Raw genomic sequence first — 20,707 nt, forward strand, 5'->3', positions numbered from 1 at the left:
AAGAGTTTAGAATAAAATGTTATAATAATTTAATTTCATTATTAATTTAAATATTACAGTACACTGGTAACTTGAAATCAGTTGTCATTGTACGGTTTTGTATGGAATTAAATTCGGTATCTGTGGCAATAATTATTTAGCAAATTTCATTCTTCGTGATTGTTTCAATTGGAGAAATTTTATTTGAAAATCAAATAAACATATTTCATCAAAATGGTATTGGAAAGTACAATGATTTGTGTAGATAACAGTGACTACATGAGAAATGGAGACTTTCTTCCAACAAGACTGCAGGCACAGCAAGATGCTGTTAATTTGGTTTGTCATTCCAAAACAAGATCCAACCCGGAGAATAATGTTGGATTATTGACTTTAGCCAATGTGGAGGTACTAGCTACGTTAACCAGTGATGTCGGTAGAATATTATCAAAACTTCATCGTGTTCAGCCCAATGGAGATATCAACATCTTGACTGGTATAAGAATTGCACATTTAGCACTTAAACATCGACAGGGTAAAAACCATAAGATGCGAATAGTTGTATTCGTGGGTTCACCCATTAATACAGATGAGAAAGAATTGGTCAAGCTAGCAAAGAGACTGAAGAAAGAAAAGGTTAATTGTGACGTCGTTTCCTTTGGCGAGGACTCTGAGAACAATCCTCTTTTAACATCTTTTGTCAACACTCTGAATGGTAAAGACAATACAACTGGCGGAAGCCATCTTGTATCTGTGCCAGCTGGTGGATGTGTGGTGCTCTCTGAAGCTTTGATAACCAGTCCTATTATTGGAGGCGATGGTGCTGGCCCATCAGGTTCTGGTTTGTCACCATTCGAATTTGGTGTCGATCCAAATGAAGATCCTGAACTTGCTCTTGCTCTTAGAGTATCTATGGAAGAACAGAGGCAGCGTCAAGAAGAGGAGTCTCGTCGTCAACAAGCTTCCACTGAAGGTGAACAAGGAAAAGCTGCAGAAGCTCAAAATACTGGTATGGAAAGAGCTCTAGCTATGTCTCTTGGAAGGGAAGCTATGGAGTTGTCAGAAGAAGAACAGATTGCACTTGCTATGCAAATGAGTATGCAGCAAGAAGCTCCACAGGCTGAAGAGAGCATGGATGTGTCTGAAGAATATGCAGAGGTTATGAATGATCCTGCATTTCTCCAAAGTGTCCTGGAGAATCTCCCTGGAGTAGATCCTCAGAGTGAAGCAATCAGAAATGCTATGTCTACCATAAAAAAGGACAAGGATGAAAAAGATGATAAAGACCAAAAAGACAAAAGTGGAAAGGGGTCAGGTTCAAAAGAAAACTAAAATATTTTTTAATTTTTTATTTATGCTTAGTCCTCATAAATTTTCAAACACTGTAATATCACAGTTTATATAAGTAAAAAAATATAAAGATAATCCAACTGGACTTTATTTCCATGATATCCAATTGAGCCCTTCAATTCTCTCGTATTCTATAATAAAAATATAATTGTTAAAAAATTCAATATATTTTCAAAAATTACATATAAGAAAAACACAAAGTAATTTAAAAAATTTGAAACTTTTTCATTATATTGTGTATTTGCATTAAAAATAAAAAACAATTTCATTATTGACTTGTCATTTTGCTGCAGTAGGACAGTTATGTGTTCGATCCCCACTCAGGATATAATTATAATTTAAGTATTTCCTTATATTTATTCTGTTAAACTGTCCACGGCTTAGACCTCCTACATTCTGCTTATAAAAATTGGATAGAAAATAGAGTATTAAGAGTTTTTACTAGTCATGCCCTACTTACTCTGTTCTGCAAGACTAGTAAAATTTAACATTTTAAAAAACTCTTGACCAAAAATATTACTACCTCATCTTGGCAAAGTGCTTATAGCTGAAACTACTAACTAATCCATCCAGCTAAGAACCACGGCAATAGATATGGTTTACAATTAAAAATAAACTGCACTCAATTCGATTCATTAATGAATCACACCAACACATCAAAATTTTACTAAAACATAATTGTTGCAGTAACCTGCATTTAATGCGCTTACTGTTCCAAATAATAGTAGTTTTTGTTTCATCAAAATCGGGTCAGGATTTCCAAAATATTGTAAAGTATCACCGCTTTTTTAAATTTGCGGTCCTTCGCGATTACGAGTGACACGAAGTGTTTTATACCATTTTATATATTTACTATAAAATTTATAGCGAAAAAGCGAGAGCTAAGCGAGCCAAAGTATGAACATGTTCACAAGCGTTTGCTGGCAAGACGCAGCATGACGTCACACGCTTAGCCGCGGAGGCCGTACTTTTATGTTAAATTTCTCAGTCATTTTTTAAAATAGGAAAAAAATTTAAAACTAATTATTATTCCTCGAGCTACCTATTTTTAATATATATATATATATATATATATATGCTGATAACAAAAAAACGTTGGGGTGAATCATTTAGGAGCTATGGTGCCACAGACAGACACGTCAAATTTATAACACTTGTCTTGCATCGGGCGTAAAAAATGCTAGAAGATCTTATTTATTATTATTTCTTAGGACATCTCTAATTATGTATTTTGCCTACGGATGATGAGTTCACATACTTGAATCATGCCAATATTTCTTTGTCTTGAACTTATTCATTGCTTCCACAAGTTTCTTTTTCCTTTCTGTTTCGCTAAGTTGAGGCTTCAATACTTTTTTAGTAGCTGAAATTTATAACAAAATGTATTAAAGGAAAAACATGTGCATTTTTTAACTGTGATGACGACAAGAACCTTTGTTGTCATTATTTCTTGAGATTTACGTATTAAGTATATTATTATTTCAAATCATTCACATTTTCGTACAACTACTACCTACTATAGACCCAAAGAGCCATAAGATTAATAATTCAATACAAATCAGAAATTATGGCTAAACATATATTATATATTTAATAATAATTTACATTGGATTTACTTATTACCAACTGAAAGAAATACTATAAACTTTACCATTATGGTCTTGATTTTCTATGTTTTTGTTATTTATAACTTTTTTTTTATTCAACAATAAAAATGAACTCTTGATATCTTCCAGCTGGGGCTTAAAGTTTTTGCTACTGTATTTGGAATCTAAAAAATAAGGTTATTAATTGCCACAAATGGAGTAAAAGGGGCCAATCGTGGACCAGGGACACAAGCGCGACAGATTGTGGGTTCGATTTGCACCGAGAGAAATAAAATATTTAAATATTTTCATTTATTCGCTCTGGTATTCGAGGCAAAGCGCGGCGTTGAAGTTCTGCCACTCAACACGCAATACCTCTAGAATTCAGCGTAAAATGGGGAACGGGAGTGTTTTATTAGGGACGGAGTATCTTAACACTACGTTCCTAAGTTCCCTCTACCCCGTTATGCATATATTGATATAGCGTGAAGCTAAAACAAAGAGATATTCAAGGTATGTCTAAAGAACAGTTTAAAATAATTTTCAGAATAAATAATAATAATAACCATACTCTTAGCCCCTACTAGGTAAATTATCAATAACTTATCGGACACTCGTAGAACAGTTTTTTTTATTTATTTTAATTTTATACTAACAGTTCCTATTGGCAGGCGGTGGATATTTATTTTCTCTTTTTAATGCATATGTTTTTCTATCAATTGAGTTTTCGCGAGACGACGATGCCGATTTCACTGTAGCTATAATATAATAAAAAAAATCTATGACAAGTTCTTGCATATGCTAAATAAAGATAATTCCTTATAAATAAGCAATCATTAACTTTTTACAGGCCGTAGTGGCGCAGTGTTAAACTCTGAAGGCGAGGATTGTGGCTTGTATTCTCGAGTTACATATATTAATTTTCTTAGCTTTGGTAACAAGAAGAAGCGCTACTCTTAACTACAGCAATTTTATGAAAAAAACTAAAATAAAATTATAATAACCCTAAAATGGAGTTTTATACTAACAATTCATATTAGTGTTAGTGGGTGAGGGAGATTTATTTTCTTTTTTTAATACAAACGTCTTTGAACTTTCGCGTGATGAAGACGCAGATTTCACTGTGGCTGAAATTAAATAATAATTAATGTTATAAGTAGTTGAGGCCAATCGTGGTGCAAGTGTGACTATAAACACGACTGGTTGTGGGTTCGATCCCCACTCGAGGAAATGAAGTATTTATTTAAATTTATATTTCCATTTCTCTGCTGTGGTATCGAGGCAAAGCGCGGCGTCGAGTTCCGCCACTCAATGACAGTCACACAATGACAGTCACAGAAAGTAGGGAGCGGAGTGTCTTGACACTAGGTTCCCTCTGCTTATCCTGCTGTGTACGGGATACAGCGTGAACCTAAAAAAAATGTTACTAATTTCATATCTAAGTGTTAACTAACATACGATAGAAAAAAGACATTATCTATTAATATTCAAAATATTAAAGAATATAGCTACTTTTTTTTAATTAATATATTTTTACTGTACCCTGCGCTTTAACAATATTCTCCTTAGATCTTTTTTTTATCGGAGACATTCGATTTTTAATAGATTGTCTTGTAACTGCTGTTGCTTGCCCTGAAACATTCCACTATTATTATTTTATTTTAAAAGCTTTTTCTTAAATAAGTATATGACGCACTAAGGACTCTATCGCGGTTTTGTCCGCTAGAACTATACAATTATTTATATACTAACATGGATTACTTTCTTCTTGTAACTATATTATCATTTTAATAACAATATTAACGTTTCATTCAATTCCATAAAATTGTTATATGATTTTAGCGAACAAAATCAATATATTTTTATTATTTATGAACCGATTGTAATAAAACATACACTAAGTAAATATTGAGAAAAGTTTTCCAAAATACAATAATGAAAATTGCATTTAAATGGGTTATGCCTTTTCTGAGATAAGCGTGCACAAAGGCAGAAACAAACAAAAAAAATTTAGAAATCATTGTTTTGGGTTCGATTACATTGTAAAATATATCCTCCAATACCCCCAATACTAATTTTGCAGAAGGTAGATACATCTTTTACGTCCAGACACGGATCACTTACGATTTTATTATATTGATAGATTATTAAATACAGATAACGAACCTGTATTCCAATTGTTAGTGTCACGAGTGAAGGCCACACGGGTTGAATTTGGATTATTGTATGACGTTAAATTTCTTTGACCTATAATTAAAATATCAATAGAAATTATATATAATACTTTTATAATAAAAATATAATTAATTTACAATTCTTAACTAAATTGGTAGATACCTACCTTGTGCTGTTTTTTTAGTAGGTGGAATTGTCGAGATCGTCCGTATTTGCGGTAATCTATTAGCTATATGAACAAATATAAAATAATCATTAATATTCTGGATTAAATGAATTATATATGTATAAACTAAAAAAAACGATGATTTTTTTTTTAAATACGATTTCCTACTTTTTTAAATACGAACAATGTAATTCTGGTCGTCGCGTTGTGGTAATGATATCAGGCTCATGCTTTGATTGATATTGTAGTACCTTTTATCATTGGATTTAAATTCAGAAGCAAAAGCCTTCCACTTTTTATATCTGATAAAATAAAATCAAAATTAGCAAAAACAACCCACCACATATTACTGCTAATCTAAGATTTCCGAAGGATTCCTTAAGCGGCTATCTTTTGCTCCACGCTATATCCCGCATAGCAGTGTAGGCAGATTGAACCTGGGATCCTAGTTTTAAGACATTCCGTTTCCCATTAAGACACTCCGTTCCCCATTTTCCGCCGATTTCAGGGATTGCGTGTTTAGTGGCAGAAGACAACGCCGTACTTTGCTTTGTTACTAGAACAAATCTACTGGAATGGGAATTAAACCCACAACCGCAACATTTACAGCTGCACGCCCCTGCGTCACAACGGCCTCATGTGCCTCTATTTATTAAGAAGAAAACACTTTAACATAAATATACTTACATTTCGCCATAGAACTACTGTTCACGTCTGGACAAGTGGCCCTCACGTACAAGGCGGGCTGCGTTACAGCCTTATCGTTCACCGGCGTCGCTTTATTGGCTGTCCAAAACAAATAACCGACTGCGATTACTGTTACGACCAATTGCCATTCAAAATACGATATGTACGACACCAAGCTATGGAGCTTCCAGAGCAATATGTGGTATAAAATACTTGTTATGATATCTAGTATTGAGACGTTCACTGGAATAGAATTGTTGATTACACTAGTTTTTTTATAATTTTATGTTTTAGTTTTGTTTCATCTTCACCTATTAGGTATGATCCTTCATAACTCAAGGGAATCAAAAAGCATTCTGTTTTTATTTTTCGCTTAAATTACGGATTTAAAAGCGACTTTCAAAGTCAGTGCATACATTTCTTTATAATCTTTTACAAAATTTCATGATGATAATATTAGACATGCATGATAGTGGGGAATGGAGTGTGTTAACATTAGATTCCCTCTGCCTACCCCGCTGTGCGAGGGATACAGCGTGAAGCTGAGTTATAATAACAGACAAAATGACGGGCGGAGTATAAAAATAAAAGTAAATTTAAGAATAGAAAACTAATACTAACGTGATCTCGACTGACTTAGACGTCGCTTATTAGCAGGAACACTTGGAAACTGATGATTATCACCTAAAATTAGGTAAATATTATTTTAGCTTCTCACTTTATCTTGCATACCATATAACTATGTAGAGAAAACCTAGTGTAGTGACACGTCGCTCTACCCTTTCCACCCTGATGCTAATCTATAGTCACCGTGTTGTCAGCCAGACACTATTCCACTGAGCCACAATAGTCTCAATGTTAAGCTTAAAAATAAAACTTTTAACGTTTTTTGTTAATTATTTTATTAATTAGGTATAGATTACCTACGTATATTTACACCTACCGAGTTGTTTGCTTGGAATGATACCAGAATTTTGTTTTCTATCATCAAGAATTTTAGTCTTGGTGTTGATATTTTTCATTTGTATCGTGTACGACGCAGTTGAGATAGGAGCTTTATTTAAAGTTTTCGAACGTGCTGAAAAAACAGCTTATAGGTGAATTTAGTATGTAGGTAAAGTAAAAAGAAAAAAAAATGGCTAATTGTAGCGCAGGCTCCCAAGTGTATGACTGTCAATGCGACTGGTTGTGGATTCGATCCTCAATGGAGGAAATTGAAATTTATGTTTTCATTTCTTCGCTTTGGTATCGAGACAAAGTGCGTCGTTGAGTTTCGCCACTCAACACACATTGCCTCCAGAATTCAGTGGAAAGTAGGGCACGGAAATGTCTTAATGGGAAGGGAATGGTAGTGTCTTAACACTAGATTACCAGGCTGCTGATAGGGTTAAGCTAAAAAAATTAAGAAGTATATTAAAGTAATTTTCGCATTAGAATAAATGGAAAGAACCAAAAACACATATTTAAGTATCTTAGAAAGTTACTTATAGGGCTAAGAAAACCACAAATTTTGTATAAAAAAAATTGTATGTCTTTATTAATCATTGATAGTCTACTGTAACGACTAATTATCTACTAGGTAACTAATTATGTGCTATTTGATGTAGGTACTTACTATCCACAACATAAACGGGATCGGTTACTTTTTGGTTTATTATTTTAGTGTTTTTGCTTACTTCTAACGACTGGCTTGCTGTACGGTCTGAAATATATATAAAACTTGACACTAAACATTGCGAAAAGTCTGAAACATAGTGGACTGTACCGTCCACTTTCCGTCCGAATTCAAAATATTGCTTGTCTTTTTTTCTAGTAGCTCCGTTGGCGTAGAGTAGGGAAATGTAAAAAATTCATCCCCCAAGAAAATTCCTTAGAATCCCTCAGCAGCTGACTCAGAAAACTTTTATACATTCAAGCCCACTATCACATATAGGTACCTACCATCAGAAAAATAATCTGAATTAGAATCAGATCAAACACCATCAGAAAAAATATCCAAATAGGAATAAAATAGATAATAGAATAGATATTAATTAGGTAAATTAAATTTTTGTTACTTACGTGGTATAGTTTCTGGAGATCGTGTAGGAGAATGCGGCGCGCTTCCGCATTTTGTTGAGACTGCACCAAAATCTTAACTGAGTATCATTACTTTTGTTATAATAATTACTATTATTGCAAAAGTTACTGTTAACTATTTCAAGCTTTTACACTATTATGTTTCTTTGCTATGACTGTTAAATTTAATACCTATGTTCTTTTCATTTTCCATTTTATAAAATGGAAAAATATATTCATGAACTTAAATCAAATTAGTTAAGTAAATTAGTTATTTAAATGATAATTTCCTATTTTTTAATCAAAGTGAAGTATATTTAAATTAGGATAATTGATTAATCTTAATTTTAGTTTCTGTGATTCGAATCCATGTACGTAAATGATTGTCATTTTTAATTTAATTTAATGTTAAAATATTTATGAATCTAAACAACCAAATCATATGTATGATGTCGGTCTTCATCATTTTGACGGACTTTTAACTTTATAATATAAAACAAATTAACAATTATGAAACACTTACAGGGTGAACTATTGCGACTGCAATATTTTATAGGCGAACAAGACTTGCTTCGTTCTCCTGACATTGCCTTCGCTGCTAGTCTACTACTCCTTTCTTGTCTTAAGCCTATTTTTATAGTAATATTTTTGTTTATTAATAAAAACTAAATAAAATTATATACTTACATATTATGTATATTTGAAATTGCAGTAAGTATGCTAAAGTATGCTAGTGCTAGATTTAAGTTTAACTGGACGCAATGGTAGCTTGCAATTCCCAGGAGAAAAAAGATATTTAACTATTATTTACATACTTAAACTTAAAAAATATTTAAGTAAAATACTACTAACGAGAACAAACGTTATCTCTATTTTGCATGGATTGTCTATCACAAGATGGCGTCCGCTTGCCACAAGATGGAGACCGTTTGCGGACAGCTGAAATATTAGTTCATTTTTCTTAATATGATAGCAAGTAATTTGTAATGTAATTAAATAATACCCATATATTAAGATCGCACAAGCGGAAGAAAAATATATTTTTTCACGAAAGGTAGCCACGTCTGTAGTTAATTTAAAATAAAAAAAGAAACAATAAAATCAGAACAACCAAAACAACGCATTTTATAGTTAAAGCTTAAATTTATAGGCTATACATTTATATTATTATTAGAGGCACATTTTGTGTCTAAAAATGTGTTACAAGATAATGAAGTATAATGATTTTTTAACATGATTCAGCTTGCCATTACGGGTAGAGTGGCGAAACTAAATTCCCCAATTTGTCTTACAAGACACAAAAAATATAGCATCTATTCCTTTCAATAGGTAAAAAAAAAACAATAATAATAAAGAACTAACGAGAATGCTTATCCTTATCTTTGATAATTGGCGGAGCTTCAGTTTTACATAACGATTGCTTTGGTGAACCTAAGAGAAATATTTCTAAAATATTAATATGAAATAAAGCATATAGAAGTTTTCTGTAATAGACTAAAATGCCACTTTTGTTTTAGGACACCACTCACATTCGTTCAAAATATTTTACAGTATAAAATACGAAAACATTCTAAATTACATTTAATCTGTGCCAGAACAAATACCTATTGTAAGTGCAATGAATTTACGGTCTATAGATAAGTAGCCACATCAACAAGGTTACGATTAGAAATAAAAGAAATATAACATTGTATATTTATATTTTCATATAAACAACCAGTAAACCATGAAAAATATTTTTTCTTCTCATTAAATAATCAGTTTTAAATAGGCGTGTCATACATAGGTGAAGTTAAAATAACCAAGTATCAGAATATAAATAACGCTTAAAGTATAGGAATGAGTTTGATAATTTGTAGCTTATTTTTTGTCTACAATACTTCTATAGTACTTTTGAAACTCGTTAACGCTAACGCTAATTTTTGATAACCGATTTACGTAAACAACAATAATGAAACTTTACCATAAAAGTGAACATATAGTTTTGGGTAACATTTTCTTACAATGGAATAAAAAAAGTATTCCATTGCCAAGAGTATGTTTTAAAATAATACACAAATTATTTTAAGCTAATTTTATTGTGTTTTATGAATTTAATAAATGATGATAGCAAACTTTAACAAACAACATAATATGCTAACACATTTTACTTCCTACCTACAATGATAGTTCATCTGAAATTTATTGCAATTATAACTTCGCTGCTTATTCAATTCTGAAATGGCTCGTAAGCATTAAATAAAACTTAACTCATCACCATAAAAAAAAAAACATCAGTCACTAGCTACCAATATCTGATTTATTATCTACATTATCTATCAAATTATTAACAATCTGTTTACTATCTGTCATTATATCTATATTCTCTACTTTATCTGTGGTAATTTGCGTGGAATAGTTTCTAATTGTACCGGACGATGGTATTTTGGCGGGACTCGGTTTTTTTTCTTTCTGCCGAGCTCTGTGTTCCGCTTTTAGTTCTAATTCGACGCAATGGTCGGCGAACATCAGTTGTAAGGGCGCGTACATGTGTGGTAGGAGTTCGAGATCGCTCATTGTTATCTGAAAGATAATGTTTATTGTGTTATAATAATAAAAATATATTTAGAAGAAAGAATAATAATAAGTTCTTTGATTTTAACGGTTATTACACATTTTAAATTAAACTATTTAAAAGGATTAGTCGCGTATATTTAGTATTGTACATTTTTGGAAACCCGACGTTTCGAACACTTTGCAGTAGCCCGTGGTATCGTGGCTCGTGGTGGCCCAGTATCTTAAAAATGATCGATGCTTGGGGAACAGAACGTCTTAACAATATATCTGAAATTAAACAAAACAAAAAAAACAACCCACCTGCATATTATCAAAAGCTATACCAACACTATTATTATCGTTCAGTATATGAGAGCTAAGTCGCGGTAATCTCGCATATCTCTGACTAAAGTGTGTCAGCACTGTGTATTTCGCATTCATTTTTTTTCCAATGTTTATTGCTTGAGAAGTAGTAGAGTGCATTTTAGTTCTGGCCTCGTCTGCTAATTCGTCCTCCATTGTAGCTTCGTGGATGAGTAGAGTTGAGTCTTTGCCTGAATTATTTTATAAATATATATTAAACTTTTTAATGTTTTTTTTTAACACAGCACCAACGGGAGCCGTTTTAAACTACTACGTTATAATTTTTAATAAATTTAAATTACTAAATTAATAACAGCCAAAAAACTAAAAAAAATTCTATGCAGTAGTGCACGATGGAACAAGTGCTTCTATCAAGAATTATACTGTCGTCGTAATTTCGAGCTATTGTCCCACATCAGAACCCGGTGGGATTGTAAACGCGACGATTATAGGTTCGATTTCTAGTCGGTAGAATGAATTATTTTAATTTCCTCGCTCTAGTAATATGTCGAAACGCAGTGTCTAGTGGAAAGTGCGTTGAGAACAATATGTTTTCACATTAGGTTCCCTTTGCCTACCCAGCTATAAACAAGATACAGAATGAAGCTGAAAATAAAAAAAAAACAAACTATCACTCACCAATAACAACGAGCTCGTCACACGGTATAGTATCACCGGAATACGTGACACTGTGATCGTGGTCGAGGGACACTGTCACGCCGAATGCGTTGGGGCAGTGCGCAACCTGACACGTCGTTATAGATTGTACGCCAATTTCGGATAAAATGGCAGATGATAGATCTGATTGTTTGTTTTTTAACTGGAAAATGATAGGCTAATTGTGATTTAGCTAAAAAGATATTTATGTAATACAGTGATGGCGCAGGGGGCAGTATTAGTCTGACTGATTGTAGATTTAATTAAATTCTGAGGAAATGATTATATTTGTATTTATTTTCGTTCTGATAAACAAAGCACAGTCGAAAATTTGGAGGAAAGTGGGGAAAGGGAAGTACAAACACTAGGTTTTAACTATGCGGGAGAAAAGGTGAAACTACTTTTTATAAAACCGTCAATGTCATCTGCTTGTTCGCGTCGCTCACACTATGCCGCCCGTAGGCTAGGTCATTTGGAATCAGTGACATCTCCTTAATTATTTAATAGAATGCCATACAGTAAACTATAATTTCAATCTAGATAAAATGTTAAGAGTGACTATTCATAAGGATGAATATCAAAATGTCGCGGTAACGGTTGCGTAGCGACGCGACGGTTGTTATTAAGATGGCAGAATAAATTGCATGTCAAATTAGAATGTACTTTAAAATATATTAGTTTATATGTGTAATGTAATGTTATATAGCCTATAGCACTTCTGAAGAATGCAGCTTTCATATAAAAAAAAATAAAAAATATCGGACCAGTAGATCCAGAGATCTTAGCGTTCAAACAAACAAACAAACAAACAAACAAACAAACTCTTCCGCTTTATTATATTAGTATAGATGTTGTACACCAGTAAAATAAGACAGTGAATTAGTTTCATTTCTACGATAAAAAGAAAACAGAGTGACATATTACGTTTTATGCCTACTAAGTTTTGTATTAATTACATAATTAATTACAAAAATGTCAATTTTACTTTTTTAGCTTTCCGCAGTGGGAGACATCCTACCCACAACCATCCTATTTACTAATAAACACTGTACCACAATGATAGCCCCTAATTAAATCTCATAAAATACATATAATAATAACATACCAAATTCTGATTAGGCACCAGCACGAACTCTTCACGTATTTTCTCGAACAGCTGATGGTATATAGACAGCCATGTCACAATTTGGCCTGGAGCCAACAAATATAACGGTGGAGTGGGACCTTCGGGGTTAATTTCCGCAAATGCATCGTGACGAGCTTGGAGAACTCCGATTAGACCTGGAAAGATAAAAAAATATATATAAGATTTTATGAGAAATACTAACACAACTTAAGATATACGATATACGACGAATTTGTATTTTTTTTTGTTTTTCTTGCTTTAACAGATATTACCTGTTAACTTTGAGGCGGTGCGGCGTAGCGCAGTGGCACAATTGCCCACTCAACACGCATTGCCACTAAAAAATCGGCAGAGGACGGGGACCGGAGTGTCTTAACACTAAGTTGCCTCTGCCTATCCTGCTATATGCAGGATACAGCGTGAAACTGATTTGATTTGATTTTTAACTGTTAACTTGAGAAATATAAAGTAGATATCAATCTAATGCAAAACGCAAGAAAAGCTTATATAAGATTTATGAAATAAAACCAATACTACCATTCTATACATTCTTACAGTACTACTGCAGTCTTCTTAAAACGTTTAGTTTTTTAACAACATATAAAATTATTTCTAATAATATTTATTATCTATACACCTTATAAACTTACCAATATGATGATCAGCATGTAAATGTGACACATATATAGCTTTAAGGGTTCTCAAGAAAGAATTAACCTTCTTCGGTCCATAGAAGCGTACAAGCTGACCGAAAGTGCCTTCACCACAATCAAGCAGCATTGAACGATCTTCACTGTAAACAATAGTAAATATTTTTTCAAAAATTAAGAAAAGCACAGTGAAACAAGTGAATGACTCTAAGGGCAATTAGGTCGTGGGTTCGATTCTTCCTCGAGAAAATGAAATATTTGATATTTTCATTTTCCTTGCTCTGGTAACAAAGCAAAATGCGGCTTTGGTTTCCGCTACGCAACCCGCAATGCCACCTAAATGGGGTGGGTTTCCAGGCTCCTATTCTGCTATTTGCGAGATACAGCGTAAAGCCATAATGTAATCAATTATACTTAGATAATATAAAAAACAATAATAATACACTACTTCTATTCAGTTTAAAACCAAGCACGCTTGGTTTTAAAATATAATTTGCGTAGAAAACGAAATAGAAATACAAAAACACTTACCTTATATGAACAACAATACCACTAGTATTCCTGGTCTTGCTCGGTATACAAGATCCTGTCCCCATAAAAACGACCTTAGGGTACTCCTTCTGAGAGTCCCTTTTTGCGTAACGAGTGTCCTCAACAACTTTCCGAAATCGTTCCAAACTACCTACAAAACCTTCTACTTCTAGGGGCTCTTGAATGTATTCTTGAATGTGGAGCTTTGGTTCCACTGATCTGAGGAATTGAAGTATTTTTGGGTTTTTTTGGATTCAAATACAAACAATATTATACTTTATATAAGCTTCATAGCATATAATGCTAAGTTTATTATTATACGAAACCAAATGAGGCTATCGTGGCGCAGTGGCGCAGCGTCAACGTGATGTTTGTGGGTTCGAATCCTAATCAGAAGAATAAATTATTTAGGCAATGTGTTGGGAACGGCAATTACGGCAAACGGCAATAAGCAATGTCTTAAAAATAAACAAACAGTTATGAAAGCACAGATAATCTTAAACTAGCTGTACATATTTTCTTGAATCGTAGCTAAGAACAGTTAACTATAATTCTCGATTAAGTCACTTTTCCAGAAAAAAAGACATTCAAAAACAGTCAATCCGTTTGGGAGTTACGATGCCACAGGCAGACATACAGATACGCGAAAACACTCCTTTGTTTTCGTCAGGAGTTAAAATGGCATTTAATATACTCAAGATAGGACTCACCTATCCAGCTGTTTCTTAGGTCTCAAATGGAATATCGTCAAAGTCCTGCCCGCGATCAGCTCTAATCTGGCCAAGGAATCCGAATCTTTCAACCCTTCATTTCCCGCACACGAGCCCTCCATATTTATTATATTCTGGAACTGCGCCAAAGCGATCTATAAAATATATTTTTATTTCCCACACCAATCATGCAAAGCAAGACTAACCTTTACGATTGAATATATGAAACGCAATGTCATTAAATGAAAATAAAATCTAAAACAGAATGAGATGTGTGAAGCGCATAGGAATTAATAAGTTAAAAATGCTTAAACGAAAACATTATTTTAATGTACGGAAACCTAAAAAAACAAAACCAACAGGCACAATATCTTACATCTGCATATTTGAAAAACTAATATTTTTCAAAATCAACCTTCACACATATGCTCTCACATACACATATGTGATATCTCGTACACGCAAGTGATCTCACATCCAAACATATCACATCCTTAAGGATAACTTCCCTCTCCCACTACTCATGCGTCCCACAAAGCCGGTATACGTACGCCGGTACGTCTTACGTGCATGCATATATTTTACGAAACATACTCCAAAACTTTTATTTCCTGGCTCAGTATTAGAAAATTACTCAGTATTATAAAAGCAGGCAAAATTATATAACAGAGTAAAAAAATATTTTTCCATAAAACATGCAGATATATGTATACATTATTAAAACAAAAAGACAACTCACATTTTGCTTCAACTCCTCCAAAACCTTCATTTTCACCGGATTACTTGGCACCTCCTGGTTATCTTCCACTGTCGGCGTGTCCCATAAAGCCGGCATACTTGTATCTCTTAGCAAGGGAAACATTTCCCCGTCGAGGAGATGCAGCTTGTGTTGGGTGCGATGAACAGATTCTGATCCGAGGCAGGAGTTTTGCCTGTTCAGGACTAGGTGGCGAGTTGTTGGACCGAACATAGCTAGGAATGCTCGGTAGCTGAAATTATATGGTATAAGACATTGTAGAAAAAATGTTATTGAATATAATATTTTAAGAAATAAAAAAAAAACAAAAGAAAAAGTTTTTGTTTCGGAAATATTGCTTTAAGAGTCCAATAAATCATTTGAATTATCGTGTTCATATCTTTATTTCGCCACTCAAGCCGCAATATCTCAAAAAATTCGGCGAAAAGTGGGGAAAGAAGTGTCTTACCACCTAGATTCCCTTTCCCTTCCTTGCTATATGCGGACTATATAAATGTATTTTTTGTAATAATCTTACACAAAAAGAGGTAGCTCCCCTGTCGAAGACGAAATTCGTCATCAAGTTTTATCATTACAATTGAACAAAAGCAATCTCAAATATTAAATTTAATCAATAGTAGTCAATTATTAATAAATAAACAACAATGACTCACGTGGGATGGTTAAACACATGTGGCGGTGTATAATGCACTATAACCGTTGGTATGTTTTCTGGTGGGTTGGCGCCATTGTCGAAGTGAGCCGAGAACTCCAATTCTTTTAGATAGGATAGATCTGGTACTTCCATTACTGAAATGAAAAATTAATTCTAATATATAAACATGAAGCAATTTAAATGATTATTGATTGTGAGTTCATTCTCCTATCAGTTTTAATTATATTAAAATTCCTGTTGTTTTAAATCAATTGAACATTCAATTTTTCATTCACAAACTACATTGAGTTCTACCACTCTATGAGTACATACAATTTCTCTAATTCGGGTCTAAAAAGGATAACTAGAGTAGAACTACTACTTGAAATTACATTCACTCATACTATTAATTACAGAAAATTTGATAAAATTCGGAAAACACAAGAACAGACAAAATTTATAAAAAAATCACCAAAAACAAAGTAGTTCTACAAACACAACAAAACACAAGCAAAACAAACCTATAAACACAGGTCCGGGATCATCAGGTGTCTTCACATTCTTAGACTGTACAAGAGTGCCGTCTGGTAATACCACGTCTTGTCCATTTTTGAGCATACCCAGCATTGGACCCGGTTTAACTCCAAATTCTACACATTTCTCTAAGTCTAATGTGCCTAGACGTTTCTGTGACAATAATAGTGTTATATCTATGTTAAATAGAGGTCATTCTGGTGCAATGTGACAGCATCTGATTGCAAGTAATGGTGGTGGGTTCAATCCCATTAGAGAGAATGTATTAGTATTCTGATTTTCCTGTTCTGGTAAGTCATGATGCTCAATTCATGATAATGTTCAGTTTCACTACTTATCACGCAATGTTCCGAACAGCTTAAACACTATTTTTAACACCTTGAATAATTTGAAACCATTGTTGTACAGTTGATTATCCATATTAACTTTAGGAAGGAAGGAGTATGGAACTCACAATCAGTCGCATTAACAGTCATACTTTGTGCGCCTGCGGCAAGACTGGCTTATATTAATTATTAGTACATGATTTAGAACTTACCTTCAAAATGCAAATATAAGCTACAGTGCAATGATTATGTTTCTTTAAATCATGCAACACTTTTTGATCTTTACTATTAATTCCATCTGAAATTAAAATAAAGATTATATAAAAAATATCTTGAGTTGAAGGTCGAGGGCTCGAATCCCCCTTTGGAAATTAGTTACTTTCATTTGCAGGATGCAGCATGAAGTTTAAAAAAAATTAAAATCAATATATTAATGTACATAAATTACCATTTCCTACAGTAGATTTTGGTTTCACATTTGTGTTATTTTTCTTGTTAAAACCAGGTTTACCATCTCTCTTATAATAATCAGTATTATCATGTATAAACTCCTCAAACTCTCTGTCTGAAGAATCATCGCTTAGTTTAGCTTTTTTTGCAACTGGGTCTAAGTCAGTTTGTAGTATATTGTCTTGCGGAGCCCTAGGATAAAATAAAAGAAAAATAAAATCATTTTTTTTATATACAATAAGCATGTCAAATAATGTAAGTTTGACCGTCATGGCAAAGGGACTATCGTGCGACTGTAGAAGTGATCGTTGTGTGTATGTTGATGGTTCTAATCCCACTGGGAAGAATGTAATTTTTAATATAATAAAGAAAAGTGCAGAATTAGGATTTGTGCCACATTCACACAATGCCTCATGATTGAGGCATTGGGTATTGAGTTGGGACAGTGTCTTGAATACTAGGTTCCAAGGTTCCCTCTGCCTACCCTGCTATATGCAGTAATTTTAATAATACAGCATGAAGCAAAAAAGGGGAGTTTATAAAAGTGCAATATTATTTATTTTCCATTAAAACACACTATTCTCAATAATCATCATCATAGTAATCATCGTAGCAATCATCATAGTGAGCTTTCTTTAAATTACCAACAAATTTTGTAATTATAGTTTTGTAATCTAAAATTGAGAATTTTACAACATTGTATATCTCTTCCCTTTAAGTCTTGAATTATTATTTATCCTTGATAAGAATAAATAATAATTCAAGATTTTAATCTATGTTCTTTTTTAAAAATAGCATACTTTACAGAACTTACATAAGGACATATTTAACTGTCATAACATTGTCTTCAAAGTCCACACTGGGACTACACTGGGCCATAGTCACATTCATTTCTTTCATTATAACAAATCTTTTTGTAGCATTATAAAGTTCATCCTGAAAGCAAAATATTAATTACTAGCGGACGCGCGCAGCTTCGCTAGCTTATTTAGGGGTGAATTCTAATAAACCATGAAACATGTGTTCAATGAAATATTTTTAAGAGTTGAAATTTAAAATTTTATAAAAATCGGTGGCGATTTGAGGATTTTTCCATACAAACTTTCAACCCCTTATTTGCACCTTTAGGGGTTGAATTCTAGAAAACCATGAAACATGTGTTCAATTAAATACTTTTAAGAGTCTGAATTTCAAATTTTATAAAAATTGGTGCCGATTAAAAAAAATCGATACAAACTTTCAACCCCTTATTTGCACCCTTAGCGGGAGAATTCTAGAAAACTATGAAACACGTATTCAATTAAATACTTTTAAGAGTCTGAATTTCAAATTTTATAAAAATTGGTGCCGATTAAAAAAAAATCGATACAAACTTTCAACCCCTTATTTGCACCCTTAGCGGGAGAATTCTATAAAACTATGAAACAAGTATTCAATTAAATACTTTTAAAAATCTAAATATCAAGTTTTATAAAAATCGGTGCCGATTAAAATTTTTTTCCATACAAACTTACAACCCCTATTTCACCCCTTTAGGGTTATAATTTTTTAAAATCCCTTCTTAGTGGATGTCCAGATTCCGAAAGTAAACATCTGTCCAATTTTCACGTTTCTACGCACAGCGGTTACGGCTGTGCGTGCGTCTTACCTCAGTCAGTAAGGACAAGTCCCTTTATATATATAGATTACTTTTAATACATACTATGTATTGTGCCTATCATCATACAAATAACAAATTTACAAACATTATCAAACAACAAAACATTGAAAACTCTTTCACTAATTCAATATGACAATTGTAAAAATAACTCATTTAGCAAGTATCAATTTTATTGAACCAATTGTAATAAAACAAACACTCTATGTTAAGCAAAGCTTGCTAGAATTCAATAGTGAAAACTGCATTTAAATTAGTTAAGCCATTTTAGAGATTAGTGTGAACAAACATACAAACAGATAAATAATTTTGAAATCATTTTTTTGGTTTCTATTACAATAATCCATGTACGATTACGATTTTATTATAAGTTAGACATAGGTGACTTGAATGGTTTTCAAGAGACATGGTTTCAAATCTAGGTACATTTCAATTTTTATATGTTTCTAAAAAAAGTATATAGATAACTTATTTTATTATTTCCTATTTTGGCTCAAAGGTATATAAAAGTGCTTTTTACAACATCACATTAGAAATTGTGCATTATTATTATTTTTTTTTATGTTTTTATGTAAAAAATTACATTTAAGACTAATCCAAGTCTGTTCAGTTTTTGCGTGAAAGTCAAACATCCATCCTCACAAGCTTCCACTTTTAAAATATTAGTAGTATAATAGGATGCATAGATATATTTTTTTATTAAATAATATCTTTAATAATTACTTACCAAGCCCTCTGGACCATGTAAAGTAATATTTGGTACACCAACATCTTGTAAAGTGAGTGAAAGTCCAGGAAGACCTCCAATATTATTCCAGGTTTTATTTGTGATGAAAATTTGTTCAAGTTTTGATAATTTGACTTTGTGTTCATGAGCCAATCTCTGAGTTCCTTCCCCACAGTTAAAAAGGTAACTGGAATATTTAATTTGTATATAATATTCAAACACTAGCACTAATCAACATTTAAATAAATAACAATTACAGACGTATTTCACAATTTGATTAAAATTATATCATTCACACTATATGAAAAACAAATTGTTTATAAGTTTATTACTCACCGTTTTTGATCTGTAAACAAATACAACGTGTTTGGAGCTCCACGCGCTCCAGAACCAAGTACCTGCAAGTAGACGGTACTGGCACCAAATTTCTCAGACTTTTTTGCAATCAACTGGCGTTGACGTTGCGAGACTGCGATCCTTCCGTCCTTTCCACTCACTTTAGGCATTGTGCCTAGAAATTCCAATAACTTCTTACTACTATCTTTATTGTAGTAACGAATATTATATATTCTAACTACTCTATTAACAATTTTAATTTTACCGTACATGTGTTTTGAGGTTACTTATGTTGTAAGCCAAGATTTATCGTGTTCACTATGATATTTAATAAGAGCAACAGATCATTTGTTTGTACATAATTTTTAAGCTCTTTTTTTGTGTTACTGACACATATTTAGATTTAGAATTGTTTTTTACGACAGCCGATTTTCATTGTTTTGCTTCTAACGTCAACGTGTTGTCAAACGAGAAGACATTGACAGTTGACGTTTATAATTTGAAAAATTCATACCCACACATAGTTATTCAAAATGGTACAGCTTAATATCATTCAATTAATAAATTATATAAAATCAATTAAAATTAATTATATATAATTTATGTAACTAAAGAAAAAAGTTTTAATTAGGTTTTAAACATTTTCATACGACAAGATAAGTAGATGAGTACTGCAACGTATTTTTTTTTCCAAAATTGTATTACAATAAATG

At 32.6% G+C, this 20,707-nt stretch overlaps 2 protein-coding genes across 2 annotated transcripts; one reads left to right on the forward strand and one right to left on the reverse strand.

Moving 5' to 3' along the window:
- Positions 1-132: 132 nt before the first annotated feature.
- Positions 133-20,471, reverse strand: RNaseZ (ribonuclease Z). Its single transcript, XM_085198549.1, has 26 exons — positions 19,995-20,471; positions 19,659-19,845; positions 18,089-18,210; positions 17,273-17,466; positions 17,037-17,122; positions 16,486-16,651; positions 15,984-16,119; positions 15,313-15,562; positions 14,574-14,728; positions 13,864-14,082; positions 13,333-13,475; positions 12,662-12,837; positions 11,539-11,719; positions 10,858-11,090; positions 10,287-10,563; positions 6,887-7,021; positions 6,565-6,627; positions 5,969-6,186; positions 5,257-5,380; positions 5,082-5,162; positions 4,458-4,547; positions 3,944-4,042; positions 3,572-3,673; positions 2,981-3,100; positions 2,588-2,692; positions 133-1,460 (listed from the first exon to the last, which is right to left on the reverse strand). The coding sequence occupies exons 1-26, from the start codon at positions 20,264-20,266 to the stop codon at positions 1,417-1,419; spliced, it is 3,978 nt and encodes a 1,325-aa protein (XP_085054675.1). The 5' UTR covers positions 20,267-20,471; the 3' UTR covers positions 133-1,416.
- Positions 214-1,404, forward strand: Rpn10 (regulatory particle non-ATPase 10). The gene has a single exon (XM_085197889.1). It carries the CDS (start codon positions 214-216, stop codon positions 1,309-1,311), a length of 1,098 nt encoding a protein of 365 aa, XP_085054015.1. The 3' UTR covers positions 1,312-1,404.
- Positions 20,472-20,707: the final 236 nt, after the last annotated feature.

Source organism: Heliconius melpomene, chromosome 15 (assembly GCF_056956725.1).
Source record: "Heliconius melpomene rosina isolate 202511_hmr_F chromosome 15, ASM5695672v1, whole genome shotgun sequence".
Taxonomy (NCBI): Eukaryota; Metazoa; Arthropoda; class Insecta; order Lepidoptera; family Nymphalidae; genus Heliconius; species Heliconius melpomene.